This window comes from Xiphophorus maculatus, chromosome 20 (genome assembly GCF_002775205.1).
Source record: "Xiphophorus maculatus strain JP 163 A chromosome 20, X_maculatus-5.0-male, whole genome shotgun sequence".
In the NCBI taxonomy this organism is placed as follows: Eukaryota; Metazoa; Chordata; class Actinopteri; order Cyprinodontiformes; family Poeciliidae; genus Xiphophorus; species Xiphophorus maculatus.
Window position 1 is genome coordinate 15,360,025 of NC_036462.1, and position 15,739 is coordinate 15,375,763.

Genomic DNA, 15,739 nt, shown 5'->3' on the forward strand with positions numbered 1-15,739 from the left:
CATCTTACACAATCTGTTGACCATCAGAATCATCTCATGTGGAAATATTTGAGTCAGGGATAGTTTCCTTAAAGTCACTTTGGTTACATTAACTCATCAAACACTAAATATAATTGAAAAGCCGGTATCTAACCCCGTTCTCAGCCCAGGCTGGTCACTCATTATTAAATATTGGCTAGCCTTTGGGTTTACATCACCACAGTTTTGGGTCTCTGGCTCTTCACAGGCCAGCACTCCTGGCTGGACAGTCAGAGATGGAGCTAAATTTGGTAGAGAGGTGATCAGGTTCCACCTCTGTCCACATGACACTGTCCCAGTTACTTGAGCAGTGTCCCGTCTCATTCCGTCACACTTTGAGTCCAGACACACAGACACGCTCTGCAGTCTTGCATCAAAGAAGGACGACTCTTCATACTTCATCCTAATTTGGACTGATTGTTTTGGTTCGGTGGAGTCCCTGGTTCTGCTTCGTCTTAAACCATCCTCGCCTCCCTCCTTGAACACCCCCGCGCCCTGTTACCCCCGGCGGGAGGAAGACTCAACTTGACCCGCCATGTTTCTCGCGCTGGTCGTGACGCCGGAGCTGCGGCAGTTCCTGGCCAGGGCAAGAGGCGGAGCGGCGCGCCTCATCAAAGTCTGCATCCTGGACGGTGAGTGACCCAGAGCAGGGTGTCCGCGCATCCTTAAAAACCGTTAAAGGGACGCAATAAACAGAAAAGAATATGATAATCAGCGGCCTTAAGTTGTGTTATCTGATACGCAGTCGGAACTTTTCTGTGTGGCAAACGTTGCGCGCGCTGACATCATCTATGGCGGCGGTTGGTAATCAGCTGCTAATGTAGCCTAGCTAGCTTACATCCATAACGGTTAAATGCAAATGTATCACCATTTGGCTGTCACTTCACTGTACTCGATAATCCCCTGTATTTATAGTCTTTTTCTGTTTGAAATTTAATTCAAGCTGGCCTCAAAAAGTCTTAAATTTTACTTGCTGACATCGGAAACCCCGCAGTGGACAAGCCGGTCCTCTGGATCAGTTTGGTTGTATAGTTGGCACAGATTATTTGAACCTTGACTTAAATAAACCTTCAGGGACAAAGCCTGAGTGTGTACAAAAGCTTTTTTTAAGTTCACAAAACTAAACCAGTGCTTCACAGAAAAAAAATATTAGTGCAGTTTTGATATTCCTCTATTTTTAGTGGAATTGTTAGAATTTGGTTATAAATGTAGCTTGATCTACTTTTTTTTTTTTTGCATTAGATCATTTCAAATCTTGGAAATAATTTAACTTCTCAATAAAATCTGGTAAAATGACCATAGGTTTTTACCAAAGAAATGTAGACATTATATATTGACTACTTCAATATATTTTTACTCAAGTAGAAGTAAAAAGTAGCTGTCCAAGAAATTACTCAAGAGTAAAAAAGTATTTAGTTAAAAGGCTGTCAAGTAATGACTAACTGACCAAAACATCAATAATTTAATATTTTAAAATTGCGTAATCAAATGTACCAAAATATAAGGTTATGTGGAAATTTTGGTATTTTAAAGACCAAAATTAAAATAATTAGGAATAATAATAAAAAAAACCAATTCCTTTCAATAAAACTAACAAAAACTACATATGTGTCTGGTGACGTTTTGGTTAAAACAAGCTTGTATTATAAGTATTCAGAAATTTCACTCAAGTAAGAGCAACAATAGTTACTCAGGTTAAACTAAAAAGTAACAAAAAAATACTTGGAAAAGTAATTTTTTCCCAAAACGTTACCCAAGTAAATGTAATTGAATAAATGTAACTAGTTATGAGCTAACTCTGAAAATGACATTTTTAAATATCTTAGAAAACAGCTGATTCTCTCTGACTCAAATGAAATTGGCTCCAAATTATTTTCAGTTTTCATGGCTTGACCTCCCTCAAGCAACAGAGCTTGTGTTGAAAGCATTTAAGTTCCCTGGTATTCACAGCAATGACGAGGCGAGAAAAAAAAAGGAAAGTAGGGGAAAAGTTAGTCTTGTCCTCGGGAAAATGAAAACCAGAGCAGCTGTCGTCTGAAAGCAAAGCAGCTTTCAGACGACAGAAAAGCTGGATGAAGCAATAGCTTTCTAGGCAACTGTTTATTCCCGAGGTGTTTACATCATGTTTTTGTGTGGACCCAATGTCACGCTGTAATATGATTCATGTCAGATGCAATGTGGGAAGTTTTTGGGGCTATCTTTGTGAACAGAAGAGATCACTTGAAATATTTGGTCACATATTTATAGGGTTGAGGTCAGACAGCGTAGTGACAGAGAAGGGTTGGTGCTTTAATCTGATACTTTGACGGAAAGCTTTCGTGTACTGGTATTTATGGGCATACAGTTCTTTGCTAAAGTATACAAACCCCCAATAAAATGTATTCTGTTGGGATTTTATATAATAGACTAAGGTAAAATAGAAGGACTTTTATGAATTAAAAATTTACATTTGTGTGAATTTGTGCTCAGTCCTCTAAAGAAGTACTTTGTAAAACTTCTGGAGCTGCACATCTAGAGACATTTTCACCCAATCTTTGGAAAACAGGTCAGACCGATTGGATGGAGAGCATCTAGGAACATCGGTTTTCAGGACTTTCACAGATTTTCAGCAGGATTACAATCTAGACTTTGACTAGACCAAAGGGCTGCAACTTTCACAATCCAAAGAGCCATTTTGCCCTCATTTAAGCTACATAAAACTTACTTAGAGACACAAATGTTATATGACCTGTTGGAAAAACCTCAACTTATAATTTTTGATAAGTGTCTACCTTAAGAAGCTTGTGATTTTTAAAAGAATTTGCTATTTGTTGGTCAATTTGCAGTTGTGAGAAACTGAATTTTAATTGATAAAACTGCTGTCTGATATGTTTAAAGCTCATAACCTAATCCTGCTTTAAAGTTATTCATATCTTCCTCCCTGACATCTCCAGTATGTTCCCTAGTGTTCATTATGCTGTTTGTTCACTGATGCTCTCTGAAATTATACATAATTTTATTAAACTAAAATTAAAAGTACAATATTAATTTTAATATAATACCTAAATTAAAATTATGTATTTTTATTTATGTATTAAAATTATGTATTAAAATACATAAATGTACTTTTCTTTACTATAAAGGTGACTTCTAAATAACATTTACTGGATTTAATTTAGAAATATTTCAGCACAGGAGGCTATCTCGTCTTTTAACTTCACAGTTATGTACCAACTTGTGTTGGTCCCTCATAAAATGTCAATAAGATACATTGTGGTTTGTAGTTTTAAAGTGAAAACTGTAGTGGGGAAAGACATTTTAATAGCGGTGTCATAAACACTTTGATAATGACACAATAAAAACTGCTAATATGTGGGAGAATATCCAGGGGCGCAATTAGTAGGACAGAGAAAACGTGCATACATTACTTACTGACTCACTTTATAATTAAAATCATATTATAATATTCATGTGCCAGTTCAATGTATTGGGCTAAAGTGCCAACAAATAAATTATATTACATAGACAAAATGTTTACAAACCAACTCAAAACAAGAAACTCTACAGATAATAATATTAATAATGACAATAATTTTAAAATTGAAAAAAGAAAAAATATATAGAATTTTATTTATCTTGTATTTATTTATTTAGTGGGTTTTTGTCTTCATGATTCTCTGGGGGAGGGGAGGTGAACATTTTTCACAAAGGGGCCATGGCCCCCTCATGTCCTCCTCTTGGGGGCGCCACTGGGATATCAAATTAATGCTGTTTAGGCTGCATCCTGATATTTAGTTGTCAGTTCCGGTGCCACTAAATATAACATTTTAAAGCACAGATGATGCTTCAGGAGTTTCCCGAATGATTCAAACATGAATATTAAAGTTGGACGGTACCAGTACTGAAAACAGAACCCTACACCCGGATGATCGGCTTAAATCTACCCCAGTGCACTTTGCTCTCTCGGGTCATCGCTCGGCTATTTGAACCAACACGTGACGCGCTCTGCCTGTTCCAGTGTCAAAGGTAAAACAAGATCTCTGCATCTGATAGCATCACCCTGAGATTCCTATTCACCGAGCTGACACCTCACAGAAACATTTAAGTGAGAAAGCAGTCAGTAGTTAGGTTCACACTTGTTTGGACGCATAAAGACAGCAGAGAATGGCTGATGGAAAGTATGTGCTTGCAGAGCTGGAATGTGTTGCAGCTCAGAATAGAAACTTGCCCCAAGAGAGTGGAAGGGGAAAATCCCCCTGTACCCAACAAAGGACACCAGACTCCAGGTTTCTGTCTGTGTTTCACACAAAATAACCCAGCTGGATTTTTTAACTCCAAACCTAATCTTATTTTCTTTTATCATAGCAGCCAACGTTTTCAGATTTTACTCAGGAAGGCTGTGCAGTAGATATCTGGGGAACAAATACATGTTTCTGTTAGTTTAATCTGTTAATTTTGCTTTCACAACTTTCCAGGTCAGTCAAGCTGTTCATTTTAGGAGAATTTACCTAATCCTCTAGATTAGGGGTTGGCAACCATTTTGGCCCTCAAATAAAGGTTGTGTCACATGACCTTTTGAAAAAGTACAAAGCCTGTCACAATAAGCAGTTAATTAATCCCTTGATAAATTAAAATGAGCTCCATAATTTCCATTTTGATTACATTATAATCCAGTTTATTATTGGTTTTATTTTAGATATTTAAAATATCTTTCAGTCTCAGTGTTTATTTTATTTATTTATTTATTTTTTTACAAATTTAAAGTTTATTGGTCTTTGAGAGGGCAAACTTGTATTATTATGTTGGCATCATTATATTACTTGAAAATTGTCTCAAAATCACAATATTATTGTTATTGTTCCTTTGTCATTGTGCAAGAAAGCGCAACAAAATAAAAAAAAATAGCAACTCTCAAAGGCAGTGCAAATAAATAAGTATATTTAAATAATCATGAAAAGAAAATAGTAGAAGTGCGCAGAAACCTCAGGGTTTGGATGAATTAGTGGTGTTCATGTAAACAACATCTGTTGGGTAGAAACAGTTTTTTAGTCTTTATTCCTCTGAAGCACCTTTTATTATCATTTATCAATAATTACTGGAACAATTTATCGTCCAGCAAAATTCGCTGTGGTGACAAACAGAGCCACAGTTTTATCACTATTTTTTTTACCTTTTAAGATAAAGAAAATAGTAAAACTTTATTCTATGGATGGTCAATATTTGTGGACACTTAAAAAAGCCTCTAATTTCCAATATAATTACAAAAAAACAGATCTAAATAGATACTGTTTGTAATTTTTGTGTAATTCTGTGAAAAAAAACAAACAAACAAAAACTGCTAAAACTTGTATTTGCTATTATATCTTAAAAACATTTCTAGCTAAAGTTTTTGAGGGCCATTATGGGAGCTCTAAAGAGCCACTTGTGGCCCCTGAATCACATTTTGAACACCCCTGTTCTCAAGGGTTTGAGATGTAAAAAAAGAAAATTGAAAAATAATTTAGATTTTTTTAATTATAGTCTCACAACATCAAAAATAGATTATGTATTGCACAGAAATGTATTAAATATGAAGCATTCTATTTGCTTTAAAACAAAAATATTTTGAGTATTAAGTTTTAATAGTTTGTCTGTTTCTCTATTTCCTTCCTAAAATTATTTCTCTAATTACTTAATTAGATTCAGTTGTAAAGGAAACACATTTAAAATCATCCTGGTTATTCTAATCTCTCTCCATGTTTATTGCTGATGTGAAATCTAGATGTGGCGGCTCTATGTGTTACACTAGAGAGGCTCTGGTATGTGATGAGTACTGGTCTGATTTTCAGAGCAGCTGGTGTTGGGAGCCTACAGAGAGCCACAGCAGCACTGGGACCAGGACTATGACAACTTCCTGCTTCCTCTCCTGGACGACCAGGAGCCCTGCTACATCCTGTACCGGCTCGACTCCCAGAATGCTTTGGGCTACGAGTGGATTTTCATCTCCTGGTCTCCTGACCAGTCTCCAGTAAGGGAAAAGAAAAACATGTTGCTAATGGCAACAAAACTTTAGGGAGACACACCAACCCCAAAAATTTAATCTGAAACTCTATATTAACTCCATTTTATTTTAATTTAAATTCAGCTGAAGTAATCACATTTTTGTGCTTTGTTAAGAACTTTGTGCATGTTTAGTTTTGTAACCAGTTGAAACAGATGTTTAGATTATTATATAAAAAGACAAAACAACTGTTTGAAATCAAGCTACATTTCTTGTGTGAGATCATCAAAACTATGTTTGCTAAATGCCAGAATAATGAGAAACATAACTTTTAAGATTTTTTTTGTTGCTCTCTTCAAATTAAATAAAAAATTAATAAGTTGAGATGTCAGGATGAGAGCTGTGGAGCAATTCTGGTTCAGCTTTGGAAACAATTCCCAGATGTCTGAAGTTGCCATGTTGATTCACATGGTGTTTGCAGAAGTGTAAGCAGTATGGGAACGTCCAGCCATCATCGAGTTTAGGAAGGAGAAGGGTTCTGGGACTTAGAGATAAACGCGTTTTAATGTGAAATATGCATCACAATCCCAACACAAATGCAAAACAAGATGCTAACAATGCTAAAGTTGATCACACAGTGTCATTATTCTCATTGAAACATATTATTCTGTACCAACATAGGCTGAAAGGCCACTCAGAGAGGAAGAAGCAAGCACTCCAAAAGCTTCATAAAAATCTAGCTTACAGTGTGTAAATGCACTGCAGAACAACTTCAGGTTTTGGACGCGTCCTACAGACCGAACAAACTAGTCCGTGATCTTCGTTACATTTGAAGAAAAATGGGTGAAAGTTGCACTTGCAATACTGAATACACCATCATAACTGCTAAAGCTGTAGTATGTAACTTTAAAAAGAATGTTTTTAACATATTCATCGTTAAAATCATCATCATGTCATGACAGTTTAATATGAGACCGGCAATCTGCAAAACAAGATCTAACTCCTCCCTGATCTATTAAAGCCACTATTGCTGTCTGATGAAATGCTCTTATTCTGGTTAAAAACAGGAGGAGCGTGTTAGTGTTGTCAATCAATCTCGTGTATACACACACTTAATGGCTGAGAAACAACTTACTGTTCTGGGGAAATATGTTATCAGTGGCCATACGAACTAGCCTTAGCATTCATGGCCGGCTCTGGTGTGGTGAACCAGCTGTAGCTTAGCTAAGAGTAAGGCGGAGGGTGTGAGCAGCACATACATGAGAATGATTGACAGTGCTAAGACCCCCCTTCTTGCTCTGACTGGTTGTTTATGACAGTTGTATATTTCTCCACATAGTACTGGGAGAAGGCTGAGGAGCTAACATGTTTTCACAGATTATCTGCCTGATATGATGGTGTCACGACAAAATGACAGTTTTAACAAATATGTCAAACTTTATAAAAATTACATCCTGCAGCTTTAATTGTTTAATTGGTGAAAGAATGAAAAAATTAACAAAAATGTACAAATTGACCGCTGTGACCTACATGAAGGAAGGATTTTGATCAATGAATTCATGTCTGCTGTTTGAAGGTGAAGCAGAAGATGTTGTACGCCGCCACTCGTGCTACAGTGAAAAAAGAGTTTGGCGGCGGCCACTTGAAGTACGAGATATTTGGCACCACGGAGGTGAAAAACCTTTTAAATTCACCACTACTTTCACGATGTGTCTGCATTTTAATGTTTAATGCCGATCTCGTTCTTGCTTTGCTGCTGCAGGAGGACGTCTGCTTGCAGGGTTACCAGCATTACGTGTCGTCCTGCTCGGGTCCGGCTCCGCTCACGCTAGCTGAGCAGGAGCTGCAGAGGATCAAAATCACAGAGGTGTGAAGTTAGCCTGTCCGCCGCGGTGCCGTCTTCCCTGCACATAGCTTGGAAATGGGTAGTTTATTAAAAACCACAAGCATGGTTTTCCACAGTTCATTTATGTTTTAACAAGGGATGGAAATATATTTTCACTTAGGACCAGGTTTTCTTGAATCGCTTTATTCACTTAATAAATTAAATCTCCATTTAAAAACTATATTTTTGTATTTCCGTGGACATAAAAAAACACAGAAATACACAGGAAAAACAACCATTCACACAATAATATAATTTAGAGAAACCAAATCATGTTTTTGGATTGTGGGAGGAAGCCGGAGTACCCTGAGAAAACATGCCAGGATTCAACTTTTTTTTTCTCTACTTATTCAGCATGTTTTTCTGATATTAAAGTTGATCTGAAACATTTAAGTGAAACAAAAACATTACAAATGTTTACAAATAAGGAGGCACATTTTTTCCCCACATAATTTTATGTCTCCAGTTTTACTTGAAAAGGTAATTCTTTGTTGTGATTTTTTTTCCAGGGCTGGGTAAAACAGGTATGTTCATTAATTGTTACTATATCTCTATGCTTCAGTGCAGGGTGTCCAAACTTTTTGTCACATGGGCCAAAATCATTGAGTTGAAAGACCTCAAGGGCTAAAAATATTTATATTTTTACACACTCAACAATAAACTGAAGATGCAATACTTGAATTAAACAAATAAAGTAGTGGATCTGCTGCTAGAAAAGGATTAGTAAATTATTCAAAATCCAAAACTTAAAAATGGTTCCGCAGATTTGCCTTATTAAAAGTATTTTGCTAATTTTCTAGGCATCAATCTTGATGAATAAAATCAGGATTTAGCTCACTCTTTCTATGAAAATGCTTGGTGTATTTAGCAAAGCAAATCATTTGTATTAAAGCCAAGATTTTACTTGTTTGTGATAATTTTGCCCAGATAAAGATATAAAGTATCAATCTATATGAAATACTGAAGGCCCAAATTTGTATCTTTCAGGGGCCGTAAATGGCCCCCGTGCCACACTTTGGACACCCCCACTTTATTGGCTCGGAATATTGGGAAATAGAAAGTTTTACCATTCCTTCAACACTTAGAGTCTCTAAAAGGTATTTCACATATCCTGTCAATGCTGTGCTGCCCCCTGCAGGTGAAGACAGAAATCAGCGTGGAGAGCAAACACCAGACACTTCAGGGCCTCGCTTTTCCTCTGCAGGAGTCGGCCAAAAGAAGCCTACACCTGCTGGCCCAGAGGCGCATCAACTATGTACAGCTGGTGAGCAGGAAGAGCTGTGTCTCTGAACCAACAATCAAAGAGCCGCTTAGCTTCTTGTTTATTCTGGTGTTTTCAGAGGCTGGATGTGGAAAAGGAGACGATAGAACTGGTCCACGCCAACCCGACAGAAACTCGTGATTTACCCCGCAGGGTTCCCAAAGACACTCCCAGATATCACTTCTTCCTTTACAAGCACTCCCATGAAGGAGATTACCTGGAATCTGTTGGTACGCTCCTGATCACTGTACCGTAATAATCCTGTTTTTACCATCGTGCTCCAACTCAACATTTGCACGAACTCAGTCTGAGTTATTTTCCTCTCATCACTTTGCGACAATGTGAAGAAATGTTTAGTTAACTCATTAATTTTGAAAGTAAAAGCTTAGTTTGCTATGTTTCAAATATTTAAGTGAGAAAAAACGGTTGTGACTCCACACTGTGGATCTGAAACGGTGCACACCCCTTTCACATGCAACGATCTTTAATTTAAAGAAAAAATAAGGTAATTCAAAAGCTTTTTCTATGTTTAATGTAACATGAATCTTGTGCAACAACAACAAAAAAAAGCTGTTATAAATTTGTTTGCACAAGTGTGCACAGCTTTAAACTGCAGCTTTTTTGGGGGTAAGTTCATCAGCATCCCACACTTTGACTTTGTAATATATTCCTAATCTACTTTAGTAAAGCTCTTCAAATCTGTCAGATTGAGAGAACATCTCTGGTTCACAGCCTTCTTCAAGTGACCACAGATGTGGTTTTTAACTCTTACAGGGTCATTCTGACGTCTTTGTTTTGTTCGTTACCTGGATTTATGTTTGCTGTGATGCTCAGAAATTAAATTAAAAAAAAGGTATTTCCAGCCTTTTCCACTATAACACAAAATCCAAGTATTTTTTGTTTAGTTTCTATTGCAAATATCTTATTACACTCATAATAAGACAAAACTAACTCAGAAGTAACTTTTCAGTAAGATATATCAGGAGCTTGTTTTACTTAATATTGATGTAAAAGTTTTACTTTCACTACCAAATTATTTCACTTAAAACAGTTGGTATAGGTAAAATAATCTGTCAAGTAACCAGTACTTTGTAAGATTTAGAAACTTGACTTAAGTAAATAATTCCTTAATATCGATGAAAAACTTCTAGTTACATTGATAAATTATTTCACTTAAAACGAGACATTTTTCCCCGACAATGTGAAGAAATGTTTATAAGTGAGATCATTTGAAAGTAAAACTAGTACTTTTTCATCAATATTAAGAAATTATTGGCTCAAAACAAGCTCCTAAATCTCACTGAAAACTTACTTGTAAGTTAATATTATCTTATTTTAAACAAACTAAGACATTTGCTCCAAAAACTAAACACTTTGCAATATTTTGTGTTTTTGCAGTGTAGCAGGAGGTTTAGGGTAAAAGCTGACTTCCCCTTGACAGTATCTGATGTAAAGTAATCCCACAGTATGATGCTGCAACCTCCATGTTTCACTTGTGTCCTGTTGTTTTGGTTCCAAACACACTTTCTGGAGTCACAGCTTTCATCAGGCAGCAGCTCGTTCTCACAGAGACGTTGGCCAGGTCTGGATGTTTTCTTCCTGTTGTGCAGCTTCACTCCTACGTCAACAAAACGTAGAAAACCCAGACGACAGTTTTCACATGAAGATCTCGGCCAGCAGATCCTTACAGCGTCTGCTGGCTTGTTGGCCAGCTTCACTCTTTTCATCAATTAAAGAGAAACATCGAGTCTCTGTAATGTCATGGTTGCCGCGTGTTTTGAATTATTTGCATCCTTCTGCTGAGTGATATATTTGTGCAATGAAATCCTTTTGACATTCAGTAACCTCTCTGCAAATGATGGCTTTAGCTAAAGTATGCAAATCAGCAATTTCCAGGAAAATCCCACTAGGACACCAGAACTTGATTTCCATTTAGTCAGATTCTCTGCAAGTGAAGGCAGGAATGAAATCAAGAAGCCTGAACGCTGGATTCAAAGCTATTTGTTTAAAGTTGCATGCATATCCCACCTTTTCCTGGTATCAGGAAAACATAACATTTTAAAAGCGGCCTACTTTAAGAGTCCAAAGTAAAGCGAACCCTTGAGTAAAAGCTTTTTCCACAGAGTGACAAATATCCTGTGCGATTTAACTAAAACTAATTTGTAAATGTGTCATAAAAAGCAGCAGAGCATAAATGCACAAACTCCTAAACTTGTTCTTGCTTGAAACATAGTTTGATACAATGAGCGTATTCAGGCGTCCTGAGTTCACACCTGCCATTAATTATGGAGAATCTGATTAAGTGGAAATAAAGTTCAGCTGTGGTCCGAGACGTATTTACTCAGTTTACTTCCTTCAGTCGAAGCCAAAGCTTGCAAGGAGATCAAAATGCTTCCTTTGTACAAAATCCGGCAGCATTAAATGTGGCACAGAGATGAGAGTTAACGATAAGTGGAGAAAATATGGGACGGCTGTGACTTTACAAAAACTGAACGTTTCTCCTAAACGGATGAAAAGAAGCTGCAGGAATTTCTGCAAAGTATTTTAGACGTGAAAACACTCTTCTGTGTTTATGTGGGTTACAAGATAAAATTATTTTCTTCCAAAGAAATCCTTAATATGGTTAAAACCTCCTAAAACCCTGCATGAAAATGTTTATTTATTTTTTCAAAGATTCCAGTTAGTCTGTGGCATAGTATCATTATAACAACATTATACTTTTACAAACATTATAGACAAAAAGACATAATAAAATACCTTAAAACACATAAAACAAAAATTAAAATCAACAGACTCAATTTTTACATTTTAAAAACACATTTAAACAATTTAAAAGATGGATTAAAAAAACAAACAGTAACAATCTTCACCCATTTCATCAATTCAGTGCTATTTTATGAATTATTATAGATTTTTAAATGCTCTTTTTAAATTTTACTGTGTTATGGTCTGATGAAACCACACCAGAACCTTCCCACGGTTAAATATGGTAGTGGCAGCATCATGATCTGGGGCTACTTTTCTCCAGATGAAGCTAAACTTCTCAGTTTTCTGCAAAAAATAAAAAAAAAAATCTTCCCAAGTATTATTTCCACTACCAAATTTTTGTCACTTATGACAAGACATTATTCAAATGTTTTAAGTGGAAAAAAATCTGACAGTGAAACTAGTACTTTTTTTATTAGTGTTTATTATTGACTTAAAACAACATATTCAGAAAGATTTGGAGAACCTTTGCAAAGCAGGCAAATATTTCCAAATCAAGTCTTTTTTAACAAGTGGTTAGTTCAAGAGTGTGCATACTTATCCAAGTAGATTATTATTCTTATTATTATTTTTATTTAAAAGATTTGTTTGTTTTTTTATGATGCAGAATAAGGACAACACTAATGAAAAAATAGATACAATTAAGAGAATAAAGTCATAAGAACACAGCTTTGATCTAGTAATAATGTGAATTTATTCTCAAAATATTTTCATTTTATTTCCATTTTATTTATATGAGAACTTTATTCTCATATTATTTCGACTTTATTCTCGTAACATTATAACTTTATTCTTGTAATTTTATTTTTTCTGTTTGTCTTAGTATGGCCGTAATACGCTGTTGTGGTTTCTCACTTTAAATTTACACGACAAATGCCACGTTACACATGGAAAAGTTTTGAAATGACTTGTAATGGCTTAATCATTCTACATCCCAAAAAGCGTGATTGTAACAGGCTGTGAACATTTTCTAAAGCCACTGCTGATGTGTACATACTGTACATAAATTAGGATTAACTGTGGTTTTACTGAGGTGAAATACTTCGCTACGCCGTCACACTCTTTACGAGAAGCCTTTCAATCCAGCGGCGGCTTTCTGAATGAGTCTTGAACTCATTTCTTTCCTGTAAACATCTACGATTGAAATCCATAGGGTCAAAAGGTCAATGATTCTGGTCATTCAGGATGAGTTTTCAATTTTCTCTGGATTTTCTAAACGCTTCATCGCCTCTATACGATTTAGATGCTTAAACTAGTTCTATTTTTTCACCCTTTCGTCCTTAAATACTTTAGCCCTGGCCCTTCTGAGCCTGAAGCTGAGTAGTGGTTAGATGTGTTTATTCTGCTGCATTTTTCTGCTGTTTTAGATCCATGTTCCAACTTTTTCTGCCCAATTAAAAATGACCTTTCTGAGATTCCACACTTCATATGTAATTTTTAATTTAAAAGTTAAAAAATTAAATAGAAAAGGTTAAAGTAGTATCTAGTTTTGATCATATTTCACAGAGCTCCAACATTTCTGGATATTGAAACGATAAGAACCCACAGACATTGTGCAACACATTTATAGTATTCCACCAATGTATATGATTTACATATTTATTATTCTAAGTAAGTGTAGCTTAAATGCACAAATAAATACATAAAAGAACTTAAGGGTGACCTATTATACTTTCTAGAACAGGTCATGATAGGTCTGCGGGCTTTAAAATACATGTTCACTATACATTTTGCACAAAATTATTCTTAGATAATGAGATTTTAGTCTCATTAATTAATTTGAACTCCTTTATTTACTTATATTTAATTTCCCTTTGGGATTAATAAAGTGTTTTTGAACTGAATTTGAATTGAAGCAGTAAGTTCAGTTGACCAAATGCGCTGGAGTTCCACTTTGGTTGCTAGGTAACGGGGCTTGGTCGACTGGGGTTGCTAGGTAACGGTGCAGTGCCCATAAAATGTGCCTTTATCAGGAGGTTTTTGAAACGGGTAATTTTCCTAACACTAGAAAACATTAATTTCTTGCCAGAAAACGACTTTGTGTTTTTTTTAACAGCTTGAACTATTTTTAGAGGCAGTAGAAACCCAAATGGAAGAATAAAAACATGCCAAAAGATGAATTTTACATAAAAAGTTCCTTCCAGAAGTGTGTATTTCTGACTGTTTTGATGCTCTCCGCTCTCTGCAGTGTTCATATACTCCATGCCAGGATACAGCTGTAGCATTAAGGAGCGGATGCTGTATTCCAGCTGCAAAAGTCGACTACTGGAGGACATGGAGAGGGATTACCGCTTGGAAATAGCCAAAAAGGTAGCAGATGGACAAACCGGCGAGGGGGGTGGATGGGCCACAACATTAGATAACATTGTTTTACATGCAGATTCATTACTTGGCGCATGCTGTGTACGTTTCTTCCACGCACACGGCAAAAACACTAACTAAATCTTACCAAGATATTTATAGTGCAAACACCTCGGTACACTGGAAATAAGACAAAACAGACAAGTAACTTTTCATATCAGAGCTGGTTTGAAATGAATAATTCTTAAATATTGGATTTCCACAAAAAAATTATTTCACTTAAAACATTGGGAAAATGTCTTATAAGTGGAACCAGTACATTTTTTGAAATCAATATTAATGAAGTATTGACTTAAAACAAGCTCTTATGTCTTACTGAAATGCTACTTGTTAGTTTTGTCTATATTTAAGAGTACTAAGATATTTGCATCAGAAAAAACACTTAGATTTTGTGTGTTTTTGCAGTGTGGTGAGCATTTCTGTCTGAATTTCTAAAACAGTAGCTGCATTTTGAAGCTTAAACATCTGGCTTTATTTAAACTCATTGCCAGAAATAAACAGGTGACAGATAATCTAAAACTTACACAACCAGACGATGATTTATTTATGTCAAAGTTATGTACTTGTAGTGGATTATAATGAATTATAGAAGGTCAAAGTTACATTCTGAATCATGAATGTTCTGTGTTTTTGTGCTGCAGTTGGAGATTGAAGATGGAGACGAGCTGACGGAGGAATTTCTGTACGACGAGGTCCATCCTAAGCAGTACGCCCACAAGCAGGCCTTTGCAAAGCCCCGGGGCCCAGCAGGAAAACGGGGACATAAGCGTCTTATTAAGGGGGCAGGAGAGGCCATTCAGGACAGCTAGAGGAAGATAATAATGAAAATATGGAGTATCTTATTGTAGCATTTTCAGGCCTTCCTTCCTGTTTCTCCAGATATCGAGAACAAAATCTGTTTGGGATGCGCCGTTTAATTTCCTTTGGTCTTTGTGATAAATGTTTTACAGACAAATTGTCACTCGCACGAGACAATCGGCTCCTGAGGGTTTGTGATTTGCAAAATGTTAAATTCAATGTTTGCATCGACATTTAGGAGAAATGAACAATACCATTTTGTTTACACAGTGGTGTCTGTATTTTTTGTTAAGATTTCAGCATTTTTATTGTCTGCAGGTATCCAACATGTTTATTAAATACTCAGTATGTTGACCTGTTAATGTTAGAGTCTGGACATTTAATTAAAAGGGAATTAAAGCAGACCAGCAGTCTGATTGTCTACAGTCAGACTGTGAGAGGTTTGCACTTCTCGTGAACATTTATTGATGCACTTGAACTCTTCTTTTCCAGCTAGAGGCAGATAATAATGTAAACAAAGAGTATCTTATAGTAGCTTCTCCAGACTAGCAGCAATTAGTAAACACTTGAGAACTTATCATACTTAGTCCAGCGCTCCTAATATCAGCTTTAAATGGCATAATATAGGAGCACTGTTGTGTTGAAGGTGGAGTGTTGGAAAGAGCAGGAGCTTCTTAAAGAGACAGAGGCT

General features: G+C 36.1%; 1 protein-coding gene across 2 annotated transcripts; it reads left to right on the forward strand.

The window, feature by feature from the left end:
* Positions 1-331: 331 nt before the first annotated feature.
* On the forward strand, positions 332-15,510 carry twf2 (twinfilin actin binding protein 2). Of its 2 annotated transcripts, XM_023325638.1 has the most exons (9): positions 332-650; positions 5,826-6,004; positions 7,554-7,649; positions 7,740-7,844; positions 8,372-8,386; positions 9,001-9,126; positions 9,203-9,353; positions 14,078-14,199; positions 14,892-15,510. In XM_023325638.1, the coding sequence occupies exons 1-9, from the start codon at positions 554-556 to the stop codon at positions 15,057-15,059; spliced, it is 1,059 nt and encodes a 352-aa protein (XP_023181406.1). In that variant the 5' UTR covers positions 332-553; the 3' UTR covers positions 15,060-15,510. The 2 variants fall into 2 exon arrangements, with proteins under 2 accessions (XP_023181406.1, XP_014331403.1); XM_014475917.2 differs by lacking the exon at positions 8,372-8,386 and having other exon boundaries at positions 14,892-15,131.
* Positions 15,511-15,739: the final 229 nt, after the last annotated feature.

Excerpts from the sequence above, each read along its gene's own strand:
- twf2 (XM_023325638.1), top strand. The coding sequence starts at position 554 with ATGTTTCTCGCGCTGGTCGTGACGCCGGAGCTGCGGCAGTTCCTGGCC. Across the intron at positions 7,650-7,739 it reads AGATATTTGGCACCACGGAG|GAGGACGTCTGCTTGCAGGG; the intron begins GTGAAAAACCTT and ends TTGCTGCTGCAG. Across the intron at positions 9,354-14,077 it reads AGATTACCTGGAATCTGTTG|TGTTCATATACTCCATGCCA; the intron begins GTACGCTCCTGA and ends CGCTCTCTGCAG.